Below are 25,550 nucleotides of genomic sequence, written 5' to 3' on the forward strand. Positions count from 1 at the left end.
CAGCCTGCCAGAAAGTGGAGAGGGACAGATTCTTCAGACTTTCGAAAACTACAAGAACGAGAGGCCATTCGGAAAAATTAAGAGGGGGCAGATTCAGAACCAATGCTAGGAAGTTCTTCTTCTCCCAGAGGGTGGTGGGCACCTGGAATGCGCTTCCAGAGGGTGTGATAGGGCAAGGTACGGTATTGGAGTTCAAGAAGGATTTGGACAATTTTCTGAAGGAAAAGGGGATAGAGGGGTATAGATAGAGGTGTTACTATACAGGTCCTGGACCTGGTGGGCTTCCGCGTGAGCGGACTGCTGGGCATGATGGACCTCTGGTCAGACCCAGCAGAGGCACTTCTTAGGTTCTTAGGTTCTATCTTTATACCACAATTTTCCACCAAAATTTAATCCAAGTCCCAAACACCCAGAACAAGACCATTTGGATGTGGGAGGGGACAATCTTGTAATGGACTGACCTCCCAGACATGGCAACAGAGCAGTGGGGCACCTTAGAAGGCACTGCTGTGAACTTCACAAAAAAAGTGCCACATAAACATCTCACCAGAACTCCTTTATAGGTTATGCTCTCGAGAGACTACGGGAACTCCACACAGCCATTTCCTAATGGCTATCTGCACGGGGCAGAAGCGTAGGAAGATCGCTCCTGCCCCGAAAACCAGCTAGACCACCAGGTAAGGCCGGGATGCCAGGGGGAAAACAAAAATATGGGGGGGGGGTTTCCTCCCCCCCCCCCAAAAAAAAAATCACGATTATGTGAAATCGCGAGTAGGGAAACCGCGAATGGGGAGGGGGAAGTGTATGTACTTTTTTTATTCTGATCTTTGTGGGTGTGAGGGGGTCAGTGAGGGGGGAGTATGTGGGGGGGTCTTTACTTTATCTCTGCACTGGTTATCTGGTCACTTTGGATACCTTTTTGGCACTTATATCTGTTTATATATCATCTAACTCACAATGTTTAAGTTTCGTCCAGGATGTCTAGTAAAACATTCGATTATCTCCACGGTACGACTAAGTCTCGATCTCCAAAACCCCCCCATCCCGCCCACATACTGCCCTAACCACTCCTCCAGATACGCCCCTTTTAGCTCTGGGCGCACAGCAGGATTCAGAGGCCTAAAGAGTCCTACGACACCTCCAGAAAATCGGTTTGATTATCGGCACTTGGACGACCTTTATTTTAGGTCATCTAAGTGCCGACTTGGACGGGGTTTTAGACGTGTTTAAGTTTTGATTGTAAGTCCCTTAGTGTGTAAGTGCTGGGCGCTCCTCTGAGTTACTACGATCTATTATTTCTATAGTGCTGAAAGGCATATGCAGCGATGTACATTCTAACACACAATAGACAGTCCCTGCTCAGAAGAGCTTACAATCTAATTTAGACAGGACATTTCAGGGGAGATTATACAGCGGCAGCCCATGCCCCATCCATGTCCACACCCTCTTGCAGTTATTTTCTGCGCCTAAGCGCAGTTACACGTGTACTTGCAAATTACTGCCAATTCACAACAATTATTGGGGGCTACTGCCAATTAGCAGCTAATTTGCCAATTAACTCACGAACATAACTGGCATTATTCACTAACCTGCACGTGCTAAGCGTGAAAACATGCGTGCAAGATGACAGAATAAGCAGGGCAGAGCACAATTCTAGAACCAGATGCCTGCTTTTACATGCCACGTCCACGCTCTGATCTACAGAACGCTGGCGTTTTCACGGCTAAGTGCGCAATTACGTGAGTAGGTGGCAGCAAAGCAACCAAGCGCTAGTCTTCAGGGACACTCGTAAACGACATAGCCCCGGAGTCTATATATGGCACCCAAATTTGGGCACACTGCCGAGATGTGTGTGCCTATTCATTGGTTAATGAACTCTTAACCATCAATACTGGAGTGCCAACAAGAAGACTTGAAGCAGTCCAGAGGAAGACAACAAAAATGGTAGGTGGTCTGCGCCAAAACAATTACGAGAAGAGACTGGAAGACCTGAAAATGCATACTCTAGTGGAGAGGAGGGACAGGGGAGATATGATAGAGACATTTAAATACTGAAAGGTATTAATATAGGACCAAATCTTTGCCAAAGAAGAGAAATGGTAAAACTAGAGGACATAAATGGAGGTTGCAAGGAGTAATGTTAGGAAATTCTTTTTCACGGAAAGAGTGGTGGATGCCTGGAATGTTTATGTTTATTCAGGTTTTTGATTGAACGCTTTTTCGAAACTACAAAGCGTTGTACAAAATTTAAAATTAACATTTAGACAAAAATTTAACAAATAAAACTTACATTACTGTAATGTCACATCTATTATTAATTGAATTATAATAAAAACTACATGACTGACAACAAATACGTACTGGGTAAAAAGGACCGAAAAGCCCCTGGACACGAATAGGAAGAGGGGGAGAAATACAATCGGTATAGAACATGTGAGAAACATTTAAGGTAAACACAAAAGGGAATTGGGAAAATAAATGTAAGAAACAAGATTAAATTAATTACTAAAACACAGTTGATCAGTTAAAAGCATCTTTAAAAAGAAAGCACTTTAAATTGCTTCTAAATTTTTGTAAGTTTTTTTTCCATTTTTAAGTGTAAAGGAAGAGTATTCCAAATCATAGGGGCTGTCACAGAAAAGATTGAGGTACGACGTGTACCAATTATTTTTAAAGATGGAATGTCCTCCCGAGGGAGGTGGTGGAAAGGAAAGCAGTGCCGGAATTCAAAAAAGCATGGGATAAACACAGTTTTCTAATTAGAAAATGAATGGTATATATTGAAAAACTAAGGCCGATACTGGGCAGACATACATGGTCTGTGTCCCGTATATGGAAATTCGGTAAAGAGTAGGCTGGGGAGGATATTAACGGGAACTCCAGTAACTTGGAACATGAGGAACAAACAAAACAAAAACTGCAGATATGTACAACGATGTAGGCGAATTTTATTGTGACAAGCAAACTATATATTTAAACCTTTTTACCACTATAGGGAGTTCAGAGAGGAGACGACGACCCAACATTAAAGTTTGGTTTTATATTATCTTTTTTAAAATTTGTTGTGACATATGTTTTTTTCCTTTATTTACCATGGACCCCTGATGAAGGTTGTCCGAAACACGGACCGTGTTGGGTCCCCTGTTTGGTAAAAAGGTTTTAATATATAGTTTGCTTGTCACAATAAAATTCGCCTACATCGTTGTACATATCTGCAGTTTTTATTTTGTTTGTTCCTGGCTGGTTTTTTCACTGCAGATAAGGTTGGACATCCCTTCTTTTGGTTCTGTTACTTGGAACATGAGAACATTGCCGGGCAGACTTTACGGTGTGTACCGTAAGTGACGAGTTGGTTGGACAGGCTGGGGAAGGCTTCGATGGCTGGAATGGTTTAGATGGGCTGGAGTGAGCTTTGACGGAGACTCCAGTAGATAGAACTTAAGCACACTCTCGGGCAGAATTCTGGGTCTCTGACCATTTAAATTAAATTATTAATTTATAGAGCATGTACAGTTGGGCAGATGGACCATTTAGATCTTTATCTATTGTCATTTACTATGTTACTATGAGTTAGCTTTGACAGCAGCTCCAGAAGTTGGGATCTAAGGATAGTACCAGGCGGACTTTATGGTCTATGGCCCAGAAATATCAAATTAAGAAGGACAATTTAATTTAATTATGAATTTATAATGCATGTAACCAATGGGCAGACTGGATGGACTGTTCAAGTCTTTATCTGCTGTCATTTACTACGTTACTATGTTAAGAACATAACATAAGAACATAAGCAATGCCTCCGCTGGATCAGACCTGAGGTCCATCGTGCCCAGCAGTCCGCTCACGCGGCGGCCCAACAGGTCCAGGACCTATGCAGTAATCCTCTATCTATACCCCTCTATCCCCTTTTCCAGCAGGAAATTGTTCAATCCTTTCTTGAACCCCAGTACTGTACTCTGCCCTATTACGTCCTCTGGAAGCGCATTCCAGGTGTCCACCACACGTTGGGTAAAGAAGAACTTCCTAGCATTCGTTTCGAATCTGTCCCCTTTCAACTTTTCCGAATGCCCTCTTGTTCTTTTATTTTTCTAAAGTTTGAAGAATCTGTCCCTCTCTACTCTCTCTATGCCCTTCATGATCTTGTAAGTCTCTATCATATCCCCTCCAAGACTCCTCTTCTCCAGGGAAAAGAGACCCAGTTAACTGGCACTCATTAAAATTTGCTCATGCATCTAGCTGCATGCTATTCTCTAAGGCAGTGGTCCCCAACCTTTTTGACACCAAGGACCGCTTTTATAGAAGCAAATTTTTCCAGGGACCGGTAAAGGGGGTGGGGGAGAATTTGGGGCGGGTTCGTAGGGCAGTTTTATACACAATATAAATTACATTTCTATTATTATTAAGTTATAATATTGTAATAGAAATTATACAACTTACCATAATGCAGAATCAGTGGGAGCCCTGAGCTTGCAGAACCCCAATGACCCCGCCAACCCATCCCCCTATGAAGCATCTTTCCATCTCTCCTTCCCATCCCCCATGTGCAGAAGAACCCCAACATCCCCCTGCATAGCATCTTTCCATCTCTCCCTCCCCTCCCCCATGTGCAGCAGAATCTCGATGACCCCGCCAACCCATCCCCCTGCGCAGCATCCTTCCATCTCACACGCCCATCCCATCCCGCACAGCAGAACCCCACCGACCCACTGCGAGGCCAACGTGCCTCTGTTTCACACAGCAGCGGCCGCAGCACTGAACAGGCTGCTTCGCTGCCGGGGCCTCTGCCGCCGTGTCACTTGCGCTGACGATGATGTAGAGTAGGGGGAAGGGAGAGCGTGAATGTGGACTGGGGGGGGCAGGAAGTAGCGGGGAGGTATGGAAGGAGCGGGGGTGCCACCGCTTGGGCGCCTCCTACCCTTACTATGCCACTGTGCACACTCTGCAAAATACAGCATGCTTAGGGTCGCCAGATTTTCCAATCCATTTCTGGTGCCTACTCTTGCTGGAGACATGATTTTCTAAAAGAAACCATCACGTGATTGACACGCTATTGGCAGCCGCTTTTAAGGAGGCCACCGACAACAGCGCCATATCTAGCCCAGTTTCCCGTCTTCACGGAGGCCAATTCAAGTCACAAGTACCTGGCAAAACCCCAAATAGTAGTAGCATTCCATGCCATCGATCCAGGGTAAGCAGTGGCTTCCCCCATGTCTGTCTCAAGAGCAGACTATGGACTTTTCCTCCAGGAACTTGTCCAAACCATTTTTTTTTTTAAACCAGCTACATTAACCGCTCTCACCACATCCTCTGGCAACGCATTCCAGAGCTCAACTATTCTCAGAGTGAAAAAATATTTCCTCCTATTGGTTTAAAAGTATTACTCTGTAACTTCATCGAGTATGCCCTGGTCTTTGTAAATCCTGATCTACTGATCCCCGTTCTACTCCACTCAGGATTTTGCAGACTTCAGTCGTATCTCCCCTCAGCCATTTCTTTTCCAAGCTGAAGAGCCCTAACCTCTTTAGTCTTTCCTCATACGAGAGAAGTTCCATCTCCTTTATCATCTTGGTTGCTCTTTGAACCTTTTCTAGCACCACTATATCTTTCTTTGAGATAAGGAGACCAGAACTGAAGGCGTCTTCTTTTCAAATAGTACACACTGTTATTGGTGAATGAAAAACCATAATGATTTTTCTGCTCATTTTCATTTGGAAATGACATACAACACGGTGGGATATGTCACTGCAAATGTCAGCTCATCCCTAGAGCCTGGGAACTGAACCCAGATCATCCGCCTGGCAACATGCAGATAACAGCCCCAACTCCTCCCCCCACACCTATTTTTGATTTGTAATTTTGTGCCCTGTTCTTAATATTTTGTAAGTGACTTCTTTCTACTTTTTACCTTAACCAAGGGTCTCATTTACTGAGTTGCACCATAGTTATTAGATGGTATGCAGTATTGTATGGTAGTTGCCCAAATTAATGTGTTCCAATTGCAAAGCCTCTATGTTAGTGTTTCAGGCTTATTGCTGTGCAGTTAACGCAGAGAAAATGTCATTGTCGTGTTAACTCATAGCAAGTAATGCATAATGCACTTAGTTAACAATAATAATAATAATAATAACTTTATTTTTCTATACCGCCACAATCTTGCGACTTCTAAGCGGTTTAAGTTACAATATGCAGATAGTCAGAGGAAATACAGAGTACGTCAACTTTAAGAATGTTAGGAAAAGGTCGCGAATTACAAAAAAATACATCGAAATTACAATATACAGTTTAAGAATTTTTTAGGGGGGACCTATTAGAAGACATGTCCCGAATTGCCAAAATATGGTTTGATTAGGATTTCAGAGGGGGTATATTGGGAACGAGAAAAGAAAGAAGTGTTCGGTGAAGATTCTGTTTAGGTGATATATTTGTCGAATAAGGTAGTTTTTATGAGTTTTCTAAAAGCGTTGTAGGTCAGTCTAGCTTTATTCATGTAGTTGTCTAGCCAGTGTTGTTGTTTGTTTGCTTGGTACGCGAAAGTTCTATCCAGAAAGTTACACCGCTTGAGCTGGTATTAACTGCTCCACATTATCTATGTTATTAGTTAACATGCCAACTTCTCTGCATTACTCATAATGTGCAGTTCCGGTCCATTCTACACCCATAGGAATCATTACACACTAGAATTACTACATACTAACTGCGGTGATGTCACCTTGGGAGGGCCCAAGTGGGTATAGGCCCACCCAGCAGTGGGCGCACCTGTGATGTGGCTGCAGGGATCCCCAAATCCAACCAGCTGAAGATTCCTGGGATCTAGAGAATGACAAGGGGCTGGGTACTCGCGGTTATCCGTGGGGCGGGGATGGGGACAGAGCCCGCAGGGATAGGATAGGGACAGGACCAAACTTTGTCCCCCATGTCATTCTCTAAAAGACACAAGACTTAGGCTATCCGTTCTCTGGGTATATTGATCTCCTCCCCTGGTTTTCAATATCACCTCTATGCTGATAACTCCCAGATCTACCTCTCCGAGATCTCTACAGGAATTCAGGTCCAAATCTCAGCCTGCCTCACCGACATTGCCACTTGGATGTCTCACCCATCTAAAACTGTCTGCCTAGGCCCACATCTCCCTTCCCGCCATTCTGTGGATAACACTCTCCTCCTCCCTGCTCACATCCTCAGGGTAATCTTTGACTCCTCTCTCTCCTTCTCTGCTCAGATCCAACAAACCGCTAAAACCTGTCGTTTCTTCCTCTATAGAACATAAGAAGTTGCCTCCACTGGGTCAGACCAGAGGTCCATCACGCCCAGCGGTCCGCTCCCGCGGCAGCCCATCAGGTCTATGACCTGTGAAGTAGTTCCTGACCATTTTTATAACCTACCTCTACTTCTATATGTACCCCTCAATCCCCTTAACCTTTAGGAACCTATCTAAACCTTCCTTGAACCCCTGTACTGTGTTCTGGCCTATCACAACCTCCGGAAGCGCGTTCCATGTGTCCACCACCCTCTGGGTAAAAAAGAACTTCCTAACATTTGTTTTAAACTTGTCCTCTTTCAGTTTCTCTGAGTGACCCCTAGTACCTGTGGTTCCCCACAGTCTGAAGAATCTGTCCCTGTCTACCTTCTCTATGCCCTTCAGGATCTTGAAGGTTTCTATCATGTCTCCTCTAAGTCTCCGCTTTTCCAAAATCCAACCTCTCCTCTTTGAGCACGTTACCAAAAAACCTTATTCATGCTCTCTTCACCTCTCGCTTAGACTACTGCAACGCACTTCCCGCTCATCTATCTCTCTCCCCTTCAATCAAAATGCTGCTGCACGACTCATATTCCGTGAGAGCCGCCACACTCACATTACCCCTCTCCTCAAGTCACTTCATTGGCTCCCCATACAGTTCAAACTCCTCTTACTGACTTACAAGTGCATTCACTCTGCAGCCCCTCAATATCTCTCCTCGCTTATCTCCCCCTATGCTCCCCTCCCCTCGTCGGGTAAGTCCCTCTTATCTATACCCTTCGCCTCCCACTGCCAACTCCAGACTCCGTCCCTTCTTTTTTGACACGCCGTATGCCTGGAACAAGCTGCCAGAGTCAATGCATCATTCTGCGTCTCTAGCAGTATTCAAATCCAAGCTATAAGCCTGCCTTTTTTTGAAGCTGCTTTTGTCAGAAACCTATACCCATTGTATTATTCTTTCTGCCAGAAACTCCCCAACCTTGAAATCTCCTGCCTGTCCAAATTAGATTGTAAGCTCTTTTGAGCAGGGACCATCTATTGAATGTTACATGTACAGAACTGCGTACACCTTTCAGCACTATGGAAATGATAAATAGCAGTAGTATGTAAAAACTTAACACATCTTGGACAACTGGCAACTAGTTGAATTCAATGATTTAAAAAAACTACAGAAGCTGCTTTTGGATTTAAATGAATTATGGTTAAATGATATCATTTGTATCTTGTCTGCCTTTGATGTAGCAACAAGAGTCTTGTCTAATGATCAGACTCCTACCATCTGCAAAGTCCTTCCATCATGTGCCCAGCTGCTCACGCATCTTACTGTTACTGCAACAGATTTATCCATCACTGCTGGCATCAAGGAACATATCTAACATTTAATCGACACTTATTTTCCTGTTCACCCACTACACAGTTTAGATTCTCTTCTACACCCATGTCTGAAAGACTATCCAATTACCTTCCCAGATGATGTAAAAACATAGGCAAATGAATCTTTCAGACGGTTGTCCCAAAACCAAATCAAAATGGAAGGCTCTATTTGTGATTTACAAACAGTTGTACGTAATATTGTCCCTTCTTATACTTTAATAAAAAGATTTAAATATAAAGTGTTCAAGGCTTGTGCAAATGAGGACACTGTGCGGACAGAGCTCATGGGGGACAGGGTGGGTATGGGGACAGATCCTGTGAGGATGGGGGTGGGGGTTGGGAAAGGGACAAAGTTTGTCCCCATTTCATTCTCTACTGGCAACTCTCCCTTCCCTCCCTGAGCAATTCAGTGTATTTCCCATCCCCCATCTACCTTTTAAACATTTCAGTTCTTCACCGGGGCCAGCCCCAGAGCCATCCTTCTGACGTCCCACCTGCGCGGAAACAGGAAGCTGTGTCAGGGGAGTCAGTGCAGCAGTGAGTATGCCGCCAGTGAAGAACCGAATTGTTTAAAAGCTTCATGCGGGAGGGGGAGTTTGAGAGAGGTGGGATGACCTGCAAGGGGGGGGGGAAAGAAATGCTGGGCAGGGGTGTCCTTGTGTCCACCCACTTTGAGTTCTGTCCCACCCAAAATGGAGAGTCTGGCTATCTCACTGCCTGTGAATGTGAACCCACTCTGTTAGTAAACAGTAATTCTGACATTAAATAGTTAATGCAGTTTAGTAAGCTGGCCCTTATCACTTTGACAATAATGTTACTAGTTATAATCTCAGAATCCATAATAGTAAAAGGCTAAGCGCGCATGCGCTGTCGAAAATCCGTGAGTCCTGGTGGTGTGAGCTGTGCTTCTGTGCCAGTGCTCACGGCGCCTGCGCTAGCGTGTATGCCAGCGACTCCTCCCTCCCACTGCCGGTCCTCTTCAAAGCAGCCTGCTGAGGTTCGCCAGCCACTGTAGCGAACCTTGCAGGCCGCTCCAGCAAATCCAGGGAGGCGAAGGCGGGACGGAGGCTGCAATCGGCAGCGGCTGCTGCTACTCCTCTAGCCGCCTAGCTCCTCTCCGCCGGCCCCGGCTGGCAACCCCCTCTGCCCAGTCCTCTCTGCTCCGGTGGCCCGCGCAGGAGAAGGAGCGGATGAAGCAGGGAGACTATGCAAAGGGAAACAAGGGGGTTGACGGGAAGGGAAAAGGGAGGGGGAGGAAGCCGAGGAATCTCTAGCACCCTTTAATGTAACGGACTTAAAGACTAGTGTAACATAAAATGGAAAAGCATCTGTACAGTTCTTATGCAATTCTATCGATGATACTTGTCAAGTAGCTATTGGTTATCAAAAATAGTAGTCAAACTTATCTACCATTTTTCGTGCAACCCTAATATATATACGATTTCTTTATAGGATCCTCAGCGGCACCACTTAAGAGCTCGATAACATCTCATTGCTCTAAGGTTTTCGTGTCAGCTCGTCATCGGGTCCCTTTTTCAGTCTTGAAAGACCACTTAATTTTTATTTGCTTTTGTTTATATTAACTTTTAATTTAATATTGCAAGCGTATACTTAGCTTAGATCACGTGGTCTCTGGCTAGGGATTTACATGCCAACATGCTTCGCTTTCCCAGCTCTGTCAAGGCTTAACCCCTAACTTTTATACCGCCAGAAGCTGTGGCCACTACGTCCTCAGATATCCTTGTCAAGTAGCGGCATAAATTCTAAGGGTCCCCATAGGACTATCTGAAAAAGAGCTGAGGTTTATCCCCTCCCCCCCCCAATCTGGGTGTGGCTGTAAGTGAGACACCCTTCTTGAGTTGGCCCACTCTGGGGTTATTTGAATGGAATTTCCAGTACTGTTTCCAGGGTTAGCAAGTGCTGAGGGGCAAAGACATTAACCCTGCAGCTTTAAAGTAGAGACCTGTCTTTGCTAGACCCTGGCAAGGCCTCTATTAGTCTGAGAGTGTGAACTCTCTCACCCAAGACCCTGGCTGGTTCCCCCACCCCATACCAGCCTGACCCTAGGCGTGAGTCACCGGTGCCCCCCCCCCCCCAGTTACAGCCTGGAAATCCCAAGCTGGGATTAAGCCCCGCAGAAGTGCTGTTATGTCAGAGGAGGAGGGTTGGCGCTGTGCTTCGAATTGATCAGCCTGGTAGGGAGGAAGCTTCGTGTCTAATTTTACACGCCTGAGTTGGTTCTGCTTTAAAGCCAATCAACATTTGGAAAGATCTGTAAGATCCGATTCCCCCTGGGAGAGGGAGTACTTATCAAAGATGAAAGTGCTGGAAGCATTTCTGCATCCCAAGTCCCACCGTTCATACAAGCCAATACAGAAACAGTAAGCATTACTAATACTTTGCCATCCAGCCGCCCAGAAAAGGACCTGAAAGGGTTACATACACTTGGGACTAAAAAGGTTCAGTTTGGTTCAAAAAAAAAAAATACATTTAATAAACTATGGAGCCCATTGACTGCATTTGTTAACATATAATAATAGAGTTATATCTTTTATTTCTTAGATTTCCTTACACATCCAGGGGGGGGAGGGGAGGGGAAAGTATTTGGAAGAGTTTAAAAATATAATATTGTAATAAATAATATGATTTAATATATTAATAATTGGGAGGAGGGGGGAAATGGATGTTTTCTTTAATAATATGTGTAATATCGTGTATTTTATGCAATCTGTTAAAGTTATATTAACTGCAATACACTGTCAAAGCTTGAAAATATCTATATCTATGCAACTTGTATAACTCTAGTTTTTTCATCCTTCTGTATGTATACCTTATTTCAAAAAATTTTTCAATAAAAAAACCTTGACTTAAAAAAAAAATAAATAAATAAGCAGATAAACCCACAAATATCTACAGGGGGTGCTTAAAAAGTTCTGGGCACATGCAAGAAGAGACTGGCATGCATATGGTTCTATCAATGACCCGAGACAATGTCAAATAAGATAACGCTCTTTTCAGCAAGCGGTGGCAAAATAAAGTGAACCAACTTGGGCTGAGAACTTTTCAGCACCCCCCTTCATAAGCTCCCCGGGGCAGGAAACCTTTTCTTAACTTCAACTTGTGAACTGGAAGGCAAAAAACCGTGAATTCGCTACGGTGTTCCAAGTTGTGCCAGGGAAGGACAGAACCCTTGTGGAGGCACCAGCCAAAGAGCCGTTTGAAATTTAGAGCACGGTCGTCACACCAGGGGCAGGAACGGATCGGTCTAGCCCCGATCTTCCAAGCAGAAGTCCCGAATGTGCACTTTCCCAGGCTGCCCAGCAATTGTAACCCCTCTACCCCCCCCTACCCCGAAGAGCTTGTACTTGCCTTTGCTGGAATGTAATGCAGGATTTTCTCGGATCTCATCGTCCTGTCCCTCTCGGCTTCATTCCCGAACAGAGAAGTCCACTTTTTCGGGCCCTCTTGTCTGTGAAGAGATTTTTTTGGGAGGGGGGGAAAAAAAAGCGTGATTTTAGCTGTGCCCAAGCGCCCGCGGATGGCAGGAGCAGCGGCTGCCCCGTCGCTCTGCCCTCATGCCATGCACTCACTCTGCGTGCCTCGAGCTCTTCTTGTTGAACGAGTAGCGCTGCCCCCGGCGCGGATGGGGCACACATGCCAGGTTGCCCATGCTGAGCTCCGGAGGGCGCTGGATTCTGCTGCCGAGCTGGGAAGACAGTGGCAGGAATGGGCGACCGTATCACGCCCAGCCCTTCGCCCCTCCCTCCCTCACTTCCGCTGGGTGGTACCTACCCAGCAGTTCACACACACATTCATTTGGCCCTGGGCTCGTTTCTGTCTGCAGATTTTTTTTATTTTTTTTTTAAATCTTATCTTTCACAAGCCCAAAACAACAACAAAAAAATGAGATGTAAAAAAAAAAAAAAAAAACCTTGCTGATTTGCTGGAATTTAAACCCAAAAAACCAACCTGTTGGGGGAGGGGGATTTAAGTTTTAGGATCTTTTCTTTCCTAACTTGAAAATCATGATGTCCTATAACAGTGGTCTCAAACTCAAGCCCTTTGCAGGGCCACATTTTGGATTTGTAGGTACTTGGAGGGCCTCAGAAAAAATAGTTAATGTCTTATTAAAGAAATGACAATTTTGCATGAGGTAAAACTCTTTATAGTTTATAAATCTTTCCTTCTGGCTAAGTCTTATTAATAATATTGTAATTTATAGCTAAAGAAACATATGATCAAGAAACTTTTATTTTACTTTTGTGATTATGATAAACATACCGAGGGCCTCAAAATAGTACCTGGTGGGCCGCATGTGGCCCCCGGGCCGCGAGTTTGAGACCACTGTCCTATAATGAGTCTGCGAAAGAGTTTCAGCAGCCTGCTTAGTGGTTCATGATATCCTGTTTGCAGTTGTTATCCACAAGGTTCCCCAGTATATGATACTCTTTTTGGACCCCTGAGGAAGGAGTGTTTCTTCGAAACACGGACCATGGTTCACCAGCCTATTTGGATACAAACTGTTTCATGCTCATACCAATGTATGTTTATTAAAGACTTGGCGTCTTGTACACCATTCCTGCAGTTTTTTTGGGGAAGGGGTAAAGCACGGACCTCACGGATCTAAAACCGCACGTCCTTAAAAATGTGAGGTCAGTGCATTGACAAGTCCGCCTTTTAGCTTATTCCACCGCTTTCCCTGCACACAGCTCAGGCCCCCGGCTCTGCCTTCCCTAATGGCTAAGGAGGGAGGAGGCGCTCCGTGGCTTTTGCTAATTAGCCCGATCGTCCCTTCCTCCAGATCTCTCCCTCCGCACTGATTCCGAGAGCCCCCGCAATATGACACTGGTTGGCAAATAGCTGGGTTGGGAGGGGGGTTTAAAAAATATGCGCAAAGGTCTGCAGTGCATCTGACCTCGCGGACCTCACAGATCTGAGCTGCACATCCTTAAAAATTTGAGGCCCCCGCCAGGGCAGGATTAATTTGTCAAGGTACGTTCGAGAGATTGTGAGCCCGCCGGGACAGATAGGGAAAATGCTTGAGTACCTGATTGTAAAACCGCTTAGAAAACCTTGATAGGCGGTATATAAAATCCTAATAAACTTAAACTTAAAACTTAAACTTAAGGGCCCCACCCCACCCTGCGCCCAGGCGGAAACAGGAAGCTGCATCAGATGGAAGCTTTGAGCACCGCTTGCACAATTTCAATTCCCGTTGCCTTTCTTACCCGCGTTGCTTGCTTGTCTTACTTTCCATCGAAGGGGGGGGCTGTGTTGCCGATTGGGGGGGGGGGGGGCCCGCATAGCCAATTGATGCTGGAGGGGCCCATCGCCATTTGAGAAAAAATAATGTCGATGCCCTCCTTCATTGGGCCCACCTGACCATTTCGGGCCTTAGGCACGTGCCTACTTGGCCTATGGGTTAATCCTTCCCTGGCCCCCGCCACTAAAAGTGGCACAGACCTCAGGGCAAAAGTTTTCCTGCTAGTCTCAGCATAGGGAGGGAAAAGCATTAGGATCCGTCAGAGCTAAATTGTCATAGAGATCTGTCAGAGCCAAAAACTACAAGTGGCATGGACTTCAGATTTTTAAGGACGTGCAGTTTTAGATCCGTAAGATCCGAGAGGTCCACGTTTTACCCCTTCCCAGTTTTTTTCTTTTCTGTATCAAATTCCTCTAAATAATCCACGGCTACAAATCCTTTTGAAATCAGGTGTGAGCGAATACGGACCAGGATCTGAGTTTACTGCACTTTTAGAAATCACTGGCGAACAAGCCCAGCTTACAAAAATCAGTCAACCAGTTGTTTTTAAGAAAGAGTACACCCTCTCGTTGTCACAATGTTTACACACAAAAAAAGCCCCTTCGGCCGAGGATGAGAGAGGTATGTTTCACAGGAATCGGATCCTGCAGTCTTGTTTAGTAAACCAACTGTAATTCTCTTTCATCCTGTTTTCAGAAACTACAGAGTCCTAACATTTATTAAAACAAATGAATATGTCGCTCATCAAAACCTGCTTGTAGTAGGAAGACGCAACAAAAGAGCTGGTCTGAGGTGTGGAACAGATGGTTATAAGACCTGGAGACCGTGGCAGGGGGGCATCAGGTATGGGTGTAACCTAAGGGTTAGTGCAGCGAGATCCTGAAGAAATGAGTTCAATTCCTTTATGATCCTTGGCAAGTTGTTTACATAAGAGTTGCTATACGGGGACAGACCAAAGGTCCATCAAGCCCACTATCGTATGGCCAAACCAAATCACAAGTACCTGGCAAGGTCCCAAATGGTAAAACATATTTTATGCTGCTTATCCTAGGAATAAGCAGTGGATTTTCCCAAATTCATCTTTATAATGGTTTATGGGCTTTTCTTTTTGGAAGTTAGCCAGACTTTTTTTTTCAAACCCTGTTAAGCTAACTGCTTTCATCATATTCACTACCAATGAATTCAGAGTTTAATTACACATTCAGTGAAGAAATATTTCCTTTGGCTTGTTTAATATCACTTGCAAGCCCCCTAGTCCTAGTATTTTTGGAAAGAGTAAACAGCTGCTTCACATCTACCCCTTCTATGCCACTCAGCATTTTACAGATCTCTCTCAAATGTCCCCTGAGCCATCTCTTCTCCAGATTGAAGAGCCCTAGCTGCTTTAGTCTTTCCTCATACAGAAGTCATCCCATTCCATTTATCATTTTCCATAGTCCTTCTCTGTACCTTTTTTAATTCCGCTCTATCTTTTTTGACATGTGGCAACCAGAATTGCACCCAGTATTCAATGTGCAGCCACACCATGGAACGATACAAGGGCATTATAAAATTCTCATCTTTTTTTTTTTTTTTTTGCATTCCTTTCAGATCATTCCTAGCATTCTATTTGCTTTCTTAGCTGCCACTGCATACTGAGCTGAGGGTTTCAACGTGTCCTCAACGATGACACCTAGACCCTGTTCCCGTGCCGTAACTCCTAACATGGAACCTTTTCCCACATGCATCACTTTGCACTTGCTCACATTAGACATCTACCATTTTGATGCCCAGTCTCGCAAGGTCCTCTTGCAACTTTTCACAATCCTCTTGCAATTTAACAATTTTGAACAACTGTGTGTCATCAGCAAATTTAATTGTCATGTGCAAAAAGAAATTAGATTGTGAGCCTTATAGAGACAAAGTATATGGCATATAATGTCTGCATCTAGTGGAGTTATAGAAATGATTAGTACTGTCTAGATATGGTATCTGGGGGCAGGGGTAGACAGTGCCACAGATCATTCATATAAGGCAGTGTCTCTCAAACTTTTTTCACTCTGGCACACTAAACGGAGCAAATGAAAGTGACGGATAATATTGAAGATTCCTCAGGTTGCTCTTATTATGTTATATTGAATTATTGTATAATGGTATATGTATGCTGTTATGTTTTTTAAGTATGTTATCTTGGAGACTAGGCGGTATATAAAGTATGTATATAAAGTTTTTTAAGTATGTTATCTTGGAGACTAAGCGGAATATAAATTTTTTAAATAAATAATGTTTTTTGCAAGACACTAAGGCCCTGTTTTACTAAGGTGCGCACACTAAACACTAACGCGTGCATGTTAGTCTATGGACGCGTTAGCATGCGATAATTTGATTAGCACACCTTAGTAAAACAGGGGGTAAATGGAGCAAATGTTTTTTGCGGCGCAATATAATTGAAATTGTAAAATCGTAAAACCAACAAATAATTGAAAAGCGTAACACAGTTTTTGGCGCCGGCCACGGCAGTAATGGCTCCAATGCTCATAGAATTCCTATGAGCGTAGGAGCTGTTGCCACCACAGCCGGGGCTACGCTTTTGTAAAAAAAGAGGGGGGGGGTAAAATTAGAGTTATTTATTTAAAGTTGTTTAAGCTATATATGGGTTATTGTAACAATGGTGAAACTAACCTCCCCTTTTACAAAACCGTAGCGTATTTTTTAGCGCCAGCCACAGCAGTAACAGCTACGATGCTCATAGAATTCCTATGAGGGTCGCAGCTGTTACTGCCATAGCTGGTGCTAAAGCCCACACTACAATTTTACGTAAAATAGAATTGCTAATCAATGCAATGGATGTGCTTGTTTTTGAGTGCAAATTAACTGAAAACGCTGCTTGATAGTCGACAAGCAAACACCGTATTCCATCATCCGCCATCTGCAGTCGATCGCTTTTATTAAAACCCTTTTAGGCTTTGAACATCGCTTAGAATTTGGATAGGCGATTTATCAAATTTTAATAAAAACTTGAAACTTTAGCTAGTTTAATCCCTGCTGTCTGACGCCATGTCTCGCCCATCTGCATTTCTCTTCGTTTGTGCCTCTCACGAAAGCAAACAGCTCCCTGAAAATGAAGAATCTTGCAAAGGGGCAGCTACCCGGCTTCCCACCTTCCCACCGCTCTCTCAAGCTGAAGATCTAATTGAAACATTTGGCTCCCGCGATGAACGAGCCTGAGAAATGGCTGCTTGCCAAATCTGGAAGGTGACGGGTAAACACAGGAGCAAACGAGACCTCAGACACACACGTCGGTAATTCTGGGTTTCGGTGGATGAGCTCAGAGTGCAGACCACAGCCCTTCCTGGAAAAGGTTTGCTATTGAGGAGACTAGTTTGGGAAAGATTTTTGAAAGCCCCCGGAACACACCGATTGTAGTTAAGAAGGTCAAAGAGAATTAGCCATACAGTGGCATGATCAGGGCTGAGTGAAGTTTTCCTTTTCTCCCCCACTGGGGAACAGTACGTCACGGTACCACCCTGTGCTGCTCAGGAGCTGGGGGTGTAGCGTGAGGCTGGCTAACAGGTACTTCTAGTCTTTTGCAAAAGCCATTTTGCTGAGTTGTACCGAGTGCCTCACCCACTTGTTGGTGTAGCATCCTCGGAAGGCAGTACAGATTCGACTTTGAATTTGTTTCAGTGTCTAACCAGCCAGAATTTATCAATAAGTTTCAAGTTTCAAGTTTATTAAAATTTGATGGTTCGCCTATTAAGACTAAGCGAATTACATAATAAAAGAATATTAGCATAGGACAATAAAACAAGTTATTTTACATTAAAAAAAAAATTTCAAAGGGCTACGACAAATTGACAATACAGACCTACTAAGATACATAAGGGAAAAAACATTAGGGAGTAAAAGTTACAAATTGTTGTTTCCTCGAGGGAAGAAAGGGGTATAGTAAGGGTAGGGCCAAACGATTAGGTTGGGGTAAGATGTGTGAGGAGATATTGATTGTTTAACTGTACGCGGGAAAGTTGTTCTAAAGGTTAAATGAAGCTTTGAAGAGATATGTTTTTAGATTAGTCTTAAATAAGTTAAGATCTTTGATGTTTCTGATATATAGGGGGAGGGTATTCCATATGAGAGGAGCCATAACTGAGAAGATGTCATGGCGTCTAGTTCCTATTATTTTCAATGAGGGGACCATTAATAGACCTTGAGTATTGGACCGACGTGAACGTTTTGAAGTGTGAGGAATTAGGAGCCGATCTATAAACTGAGGCTCATTAGTATATAGTGTTTTAAATACTAGTAATGCTATTTTATATGTTGTACGTTGATTGATAGGTAGCCAATGAGATTCTATCAGATAGGGAGTTACATGATCATATTTCTTCCCATGGTGGATTATTTTGATAGTGATATTTTGTATTATTATTATAACTCACTTATCCCATATAACCAAACTAGGACTTTAAGATCTACAGCTCACAACCTTCTTACCATCCCCTTATTGAAACACATCAGTACAATTTTCTCTGTTAGTGCTCCCTCTCTTTGGAACAGTATCCCAAATTACTTACGCAAAAAAAACATCCCTTGCCAATTTTAAGATGAAGTTAAAGACTTTTCTCTTCCTTGATGCTTTTGTAACTTAAACTGTCCTTTTAAGGACGACTTAGATTCGAGAAAGGTTTTACCCTCCGTTCCCCCTCCCTCTGTCATTCTTTCCCTCATTTGTTATCTTTCTCTCTAGCAATTGTAGCTCTAACCCTTCTTTCCTTTTGTTCCCGTTCGTCAATTGTCATTTCCTCTGGTCTGTTTCTGTGTAAATCGTATTTCATTTGGCACGTTGTTTTGATGTTTTTGTACACCGCCCAGAAGGCTTGATTGGGCGGTATATAAGAAATTTTAAATAAACTTGAAACTTTATTTTAAGCATTTACAGTAGGTAGATCTTTTTTTCTTGTAAGACGAGTTACATTCAGGTACAGAAGATATGCTGTCTAAAACAGCCTATCCCATTCCATCCCATCTAGCCTCAACAGGCTGTGGGTAAAGTCACTATTTTCCTTGCTCAAACCAGTATCTGAAAACTCACTAGTTGTGGATGACATCATTTCCTCCTGTCTGTCAATTAGAAGAGAGACATTTGGAATAGACACGCCAGGTTGCACCTGATAGGTGCCCTCAATGTCTACATCAGAGATGTCTTTTCCGGGGTTGGTTTGATTTTTTAATTTATTCAGTTTTCTATATCGTTCTCCCAGGTACTCAAGCATTTTTCTCTATCTATCCTGGTGGGCTCACAATCTAGCTAATGTGCCTGGGGCAGTGGGGTTAGGCGACTTGCCCAGGGTCACCAGGGGCAGCGTGGATTCGAACCCACAACTGCAGGGCGCAGAGGCCGTAGCTTTAACTTCTGCAGCACACTCTTCCCTTCTTATTAGAGAACATCTAACACAAAGCCCACTGCATACAACGGACTTTGTAGCAGATAATGCATGACACTGTTGTAGGATGGGCACAGTATACCAAGGTCGCTCTTGTGTTAGAAAATCTTATATAGAACAGGCACACGGCACCGTCGGTTCTTCTCCTTGGTCTCATTCCCCTCCCCTCCAAACTCCTTTAGAACAGTTTAAAAAAATTATTTTACCATCACAGAATACATACCCTGTTTCCCCGATAAGCCCTATCCTGAAAATAAGCCCTAGCATGATTTTTAAAGATGCTCCTAATAAGTCCTAGCCTAAAAATAAGCCCTGGTTAAGATCGACCCCTGAAGCTCCCCTCCCCCGAATGTCCCTGACACTCCCTGACTCCATCCCTGACACAAGTGCTGCCTGATTTGATGAAAAAATCGGACTCGTCAATTCAGCAACCCTCACCCCTGCTGCTTTAGGAGGCCTGAGCGGAGGTAAGTGTCTCACGGTGGGAGGGTCGGTGGAGTTCTGCTGCCCAAGGGGATGGGTGAGAGGGGAGGAATGATGCTGCACATGGGTGGGGGGGAGGAGAAAGGAAAGAGGAAGAATTGGGGTAGAGAGGAAGAGAGAGACGATTGTTGTAAATGAAAAAAAAAAAGACATCCCCGAAAATGAGCCCTAGTGTGTTTTTTGGACCCAAAATTAATATAAGATATGGTAGTAACAAGCCACCTCTCTTAATAAATGTGTATAGTGTATTACCAGCACCTGCGCTGAAGCTGCTCACCCCCCCTCCCCCTACCCCACCCCACCCATTTTCTCTCTTCCCTCCTTATTATAAGTATTATTATTATCCTGCTTTGCTCCTCCCCCGACTGCACAACGCTGGATGTCCTACTAATTTCCTTTAAGCCATCGGGATTCACGATCTGAGTCATTCTTTACAATTTCACCAGCCACCTGATTTGTGGTCTGAGTAATTGCCGGTAATTTGAAACCGAATTAAGTGGAAAGGTGTGGTGGCCGTGTTAGTCCACTCTTCAAGGTAATATGTAGAAATAAAGCAAAAACGTAAAGGAAAAAAAATAATACCTTTTTTATTGGACTAACTTACCCCTCCCCCCCCCCCTTTGCTATAAACCGTAGCGCGGTTTTAAGTGCCAACCGCAGCAGTAACAGCTCTGATTCTGATAGAAATTCTATGAGCATCGGAGCTGTTACTGCCGCAGCTGGCACTATAAACCGCGCTATGGTTTTCTAAAATGGGGAGGGGGTTAATGTAGTTTATGATTAGCTTTTGAAGGTAATCCCATCTTCCTTAGATCAGAAATCCAATAAAAAAGGTATTATGTTTTCCTTTACGTTTTTATTTCTACATATTACCTTAAACTAAAAGACTGAAATGGTGAAAACAAGTTTTTTTCACCTTTTTGCCAAATGACTTTTCGTATATGAATTTTCCTCTTCACATAGTGAGGCATTAACTCAGTTTGAATAAACAAACTCTTGTGAATATTTGCAAAATGTGTGAATGCATATTAAACTTCTGTCCCAACCCCCCATATGTCCTGTCTGTCCACATTAGATTGTAAGCTCTTCCGGGCAGGAACTGTGTTGAATGTACAGCACGACATATGCTTTTCAGTGCTATAGAAATGATAAATAGCACATGGGGCATCAGAACGGGTGAGGCCAAAGGGGACATGGCCTCCTCAAAGATTAGCGGTCACCAGTTGGTTATGGCTTACTCTTCCATCCACCCACCCCCACCCGGTGCTGTACTTTGACATCTTTGAGCAGCCACCACTCAGTGTCAATGAGCAGGCCTTCCCCGGAACCCTTCATTCTAGTTCCAGGGGCAGGCCTGTTCATTGATCCTGCGCGTCGGCTGGCTGAAGATTTACAACAGCGGGAGGAGGTGGGGGGTGGGAGTCGGGAGCTGGTGAGAGGCTGTGGCATAGGATTCTGCTGGCTAAGGTAGAGCTGCCTATGAAATAGTAGAGGTAGCAAAGTAAAATCCACCACCAACCTAGGTAACCCCTGTCCAATGGTACCAATGGTACATGAGTACACCACTTTGTTGGTACCCTAGTTTTATCTATATATTGCACTTATGAACCAGCCTATCAAATAATGTTTCTTTACAAATTATTTATAAAAAAAAAAAAAAGATTATTGACAAATGACAAAAACATATTGGGCCCCTTTGACAAAGTCCCACACCGTGGGCTACATCGCATTTGCTGCACTGGGACTTACTACCACACCTTGTAAAAGAGGACCACTACGAGCATCTGACAAATTCAACTTGTGGGAGTGGTGGTAGCTCTTTGCTGTCTTCTTTCTGGCTGCCAGCGGTGTAGCGAGGGTGAGAGGCGCCCCGCCCCCACCCCCATTGCTGTGCGCGCACACCCCTTCCCTTACCCTGTACCTCTTTTAACTTCCCTGGTACGAGCAGCATCACCATGTTGATGTCGGCTCTCCCTCTGACATCACTTCCTAGGGGCGGGACCCGGGAGTGACATCAGAGGGAGAGCCGATGCTGGCGTGAGCAGCAGGCTGGAATTGCTGCTTGTGCCGGTGAAGAGCTAGAGGTATGGTGGGGGAAAGTGTAGGTGTACGCATGGTGGGAGAGAGTGGGAAGGAGAAGGGGATGCAGGCGCCCCTACCATGACAGCACCCAGAGCAGCTGCCACATCTGCCAATGATTTGTTTTCTTATATTTATCAAATGTATATCCCACATTATCCACACAACCTAAGCAGGTCACAATACAACATACACAACATTAAAATTCGACATAAAACAATACCTATAAAACACATCTAACTTTAACCTATTCTATTACCATATTTCCCCATATATAGGCTACGACCTATATATGGGTTTTGCAAGGCGGCCCAGTGGGTGTGGCTTGCATATCTGGGGTGGTCTATACAGCATTTTAAAATCATTTCCCCCCCCCCCGCCCTCCCTTACCTCCCTCGCTGGTGCTGGCCCCTCGAATCGTGCCGCCAGCATTGCAGAGCAGGAGCAATTTTTTTTGTCTGCAAGCCGGCCCAGCCTCCCCCACTGGCTGCAGCCTCCTCAAATCGCACCGCCAGCGTTGCAGAGCAGGAGCGATCTTTGCGTCTGCAGGCCGGCCCCACGCTGCTCCCTGTATGGCTTTGCCGTCAGTTCTCGCGGGACTCATCGGAGGGAGGGCGGGGGGCAATGATTTTAAAATGCTGTATAGGCCGCCCAGTTACTGGTAGACATGCCGCGGCTACTAAAATGGGGCGGCTTATCTACCAGTTTTTAAACTCGTATAGGAATTTTTTGAGGCCTATACATGGGGTATATGTGGGAAAATAAGCTATAGCTAAAACCCTTGCTGTTTTTTTTCTTGCATAGCCAAGCATTAAGGATACCGTTTGTGCATTGCTTTCAGAGCCCTGGGAGGAAATACCACATCACCTCATTAACATCCATTTGCCAACATTTAAATACAATTTGGTTCTTGCACTAAAGTGTCCTCTGAACATTCGGTGCACATTAATGCCGGCGTTAGTTGCCTCTAGCGCCAGTGTTAGGTTCTGAGCATTGTGGCCTAGGTTTATCTTAGGGCTAGATTCACTACGCTCACGGATCGTGTCCCGACCAGTTTGCAAGCGTTCCCCGACCCCGACTCGATTCGCTAACCTTATTCCCGACCCGATCCGCACATGCAAATGAGGGGAGATGGCATGCATAAGTAGGAAGGCAGCGATTCACTAAACAGAAGAAGGAACACCGATTGGGCTTGCCGACCCAAAATTAAGCAACCGCTGAGGACCAGTCGCTTACTGTCCCTGCCGACTCTCCTGCTCCCTGCGAGCCCATGGTTTTAACCTGCCGGTTTAAAGCGGGGCTGCACTCCAGCGTGTTCTGTTCCGTGTTGTTCCAGTGTGGCTGCAAAGCGTTTTCTGTTCCACTGAAATGATTCCTGAAGTCCACTTGGGGGGGGGGGGGGCCAGACCTGTACGGTCGTTTTGACCTTGGGGGGTCGTTTTGACCTGTACGGAGAGCAGGCGCATGCGCGGATCACATCTACAGGCAAAGAGGATGGTCTGCGCATGCGTCTGGATCGCTCTGCAGCGATCCGTGGGGGGGGGTCGCCGGGGGTGTGTGCGTCCGATCACTGCATTTGCAAAAGGACTCTGTAGTGAATCGGCCATGGCTCGCCCAGATCGGTGAGTTTCCTGAATCTAGGCCTTAGTGGTCACCACCTCAAATAGGTGTTAACCTGCTGCAGACAGACCCCTAATCATCATCTTAATTTAATTCAAAAACCCTTTTGTCTTCTGTGAGCTAAAGTCTGATGACATTAGTCCACTAATGTGCTTGAAAGGATGTTAGCAACGTGAAGATAGGCTTTCAGATTAGGTATTGTTTAATCTGTGTACTCAACAAAAGGACTTTAACATGAAACACAAGGGCAAGTCCAGGCAGCAATTGCTCATGGGAACAGGGTAGGTTAAGCAATTTTCCTTCACTAGCAAAGTAGGGATAATACCAAAAGGAGATGATTCAATCAAGTTTAATATTATACATACAAAACAGCTGTAATAATATACTGCTACACAGTTCACACTGCGACTATGTCAAAGTATGGCATGCCATAAAAACTAATTTTAGACTTTCAGCAAACTGGTTCTGAAGGAAGGCCTTTAAATCCTCTCTGTAATGTGACTGTAATGCCTCCTGCTGTTTGAGCCTTCTCAACAGCAGCTTCTCTATCCACCAGCTCCCTGCCCTGCTACACCTGCTGTTTTTGTGGTGGGAGTAAGAGAATGACCCCCTTCTCCTTCCCCGCCCCGCTGGAGAGCACAGTAATATGTGGGGACATGAATGGGGAGAGTCTGGAAATGGAACACCATGAGTAAATAGGGCAGTCCTGCAGGCACACCTAGCCAGTCAGGTTTTTGAGATTACCATAATGAATATGCATGAGACAGATTGGCATGGGACAGCAATAGATGTCAATCTTATCTGATGCATATGCATTGTGATAATCAATGAGAAGCATTGAACTAGGGGACAGTTAGTTACTCTTTTAGCTAGTTACTCTTTCAGATAGCATAAGAAGAGCCATACTGGTCCATCTAGCCCGGTATCCTGTTTCCTCAGTGGCCAATCCAAGTCACAAGTACCTGGCAGAAACCCAAAGATTAGCAGCATTCTATGCGGTCAATACCAGGGCAAGCAGTGGCTTTCTCCATGTCCGTCTCAATAGCAGGCTCTGGACTTTTCATCCAAGAACTTGTCCAAACATTTTTTTTTTTTTAAACCCAGCTATGCTAACTGCTGTAACCACATCCTCTGACAAGTTCCAGAGTTTAACTATTCTTGCAGTGAAAAAATATTTCCTCCTATTTGTTTTAAAGGTGTTTCCACGTAACTTCATTGAGTGTCCCCTAGTCTTCATCATTTTTTGAAAGGGAAGCTCTCCACAAGGGGGCGCTGCACACAAGTGATGTAAACAATTAAGAGAAAGTATTTTTCACTCTGTGAACACTCCATCTTCACAGCAATGTAATAATATAAGAATATAACCAATGCCTCTGCTGGGTCAGACCAGAGCTCCATCATGCCCAGAGGTCCATCATGCCCAGCAGTCCAATCAAGGTGAAGGTCCCGTGTGCACAGAGCCAGTCTTAACATGGGACTAAGTATCAATGTACCAGCTGGGGCGGGGGGGAGGGCAAGTTGCATATAGGGAATTCTGGTGGCTGGAAGAGAGCTTTTGCGCTGAAGCTGGGCTTCCAGCTGGGAAGGGAGGTGCCAGAATCAGGGGCGCAAAATCCACAAGTTTGTTGGAAGAGCCCTCTTTCTCCCTGAGGGTATGAATGGGAGCATGAGGTTTTCATGCACTGTTTCCACTCTAAGCAACTCTATCTCATGCATATTCATTACGGAGATCCTGAAAATGTGACTGGCTAGTTGTGTCCTGAGGTCAGGGCTGAGAAGCCCTGCTATATATAATCAAGGAGACTGGATTTTTTACTCGTGAAATTAGCCAGAAAGGATGACTTTGGCCTAGCTCTTGTCTTTTCAATTCAAAACGGAGCAGGTAAGCAGACAAGGAAAGAGACTACACAAGCAGGACAGCTCAGCCCCCAAAAAAGGGCTTTCTTTATTTTGTTCTCTCAGATGGTGGCATGTATTGCTTTTGGGTTTTATTGTGTTTGCTTTCTTCCAGTACAGTGCAAAATTCAAAAAAAATAACCCAAACATTTCACATAAATATATTAGTTTTGACATA

General features: G+C 44.6%; 1 protein-coding gene across 1 annotated transcript in view; it reads right to left on the reverse strand.

The window, feature by feature from the left end:
- PLEKHN1 (pleckstrin homology domain containing N1) overlaps nt 1-12,381 on the reverse strand; it is a 63,294-nt gene extending 50,913 nt beyond the window's left edge. Inside the window, exons 1-2 of the mRNA XM_033922969.1 lie at nt 12,199-12,381; nt 11,978-12,077 (exon numbers count right to left, since the gene is read on the reverse strand). Of these exons, the coding sequence (XP_033778860.1) occupies nt 11,978-12,077; nt 12,199-12,278 (180 nt within the window). The 5' untranslated portion in view covers nt 12,279-12,381. The remainder of the gene's footprint in view (nt 1-11,977; nt 12,078-12,198) is intronic.
- Between the last annotated feature and the right edge of the window lie 13,169 nt (nt 12,382-25,550).

Source organism: Geotrypetes seraphini, chromosome 15, assembly GCF_902459505.1.
Source record: "Geotrypetes seraphini chromosome 15, aGeoSer1.1, whole genome shotgun sequence".
Classification (NCBI taxonomy): domain Eukaryota; kingdom Metazoa; phylum Chordata; class Amphibia; order Gymnophiona; family Dermophiidae; genus Geotrypetes; species Geotrypetes seraphini.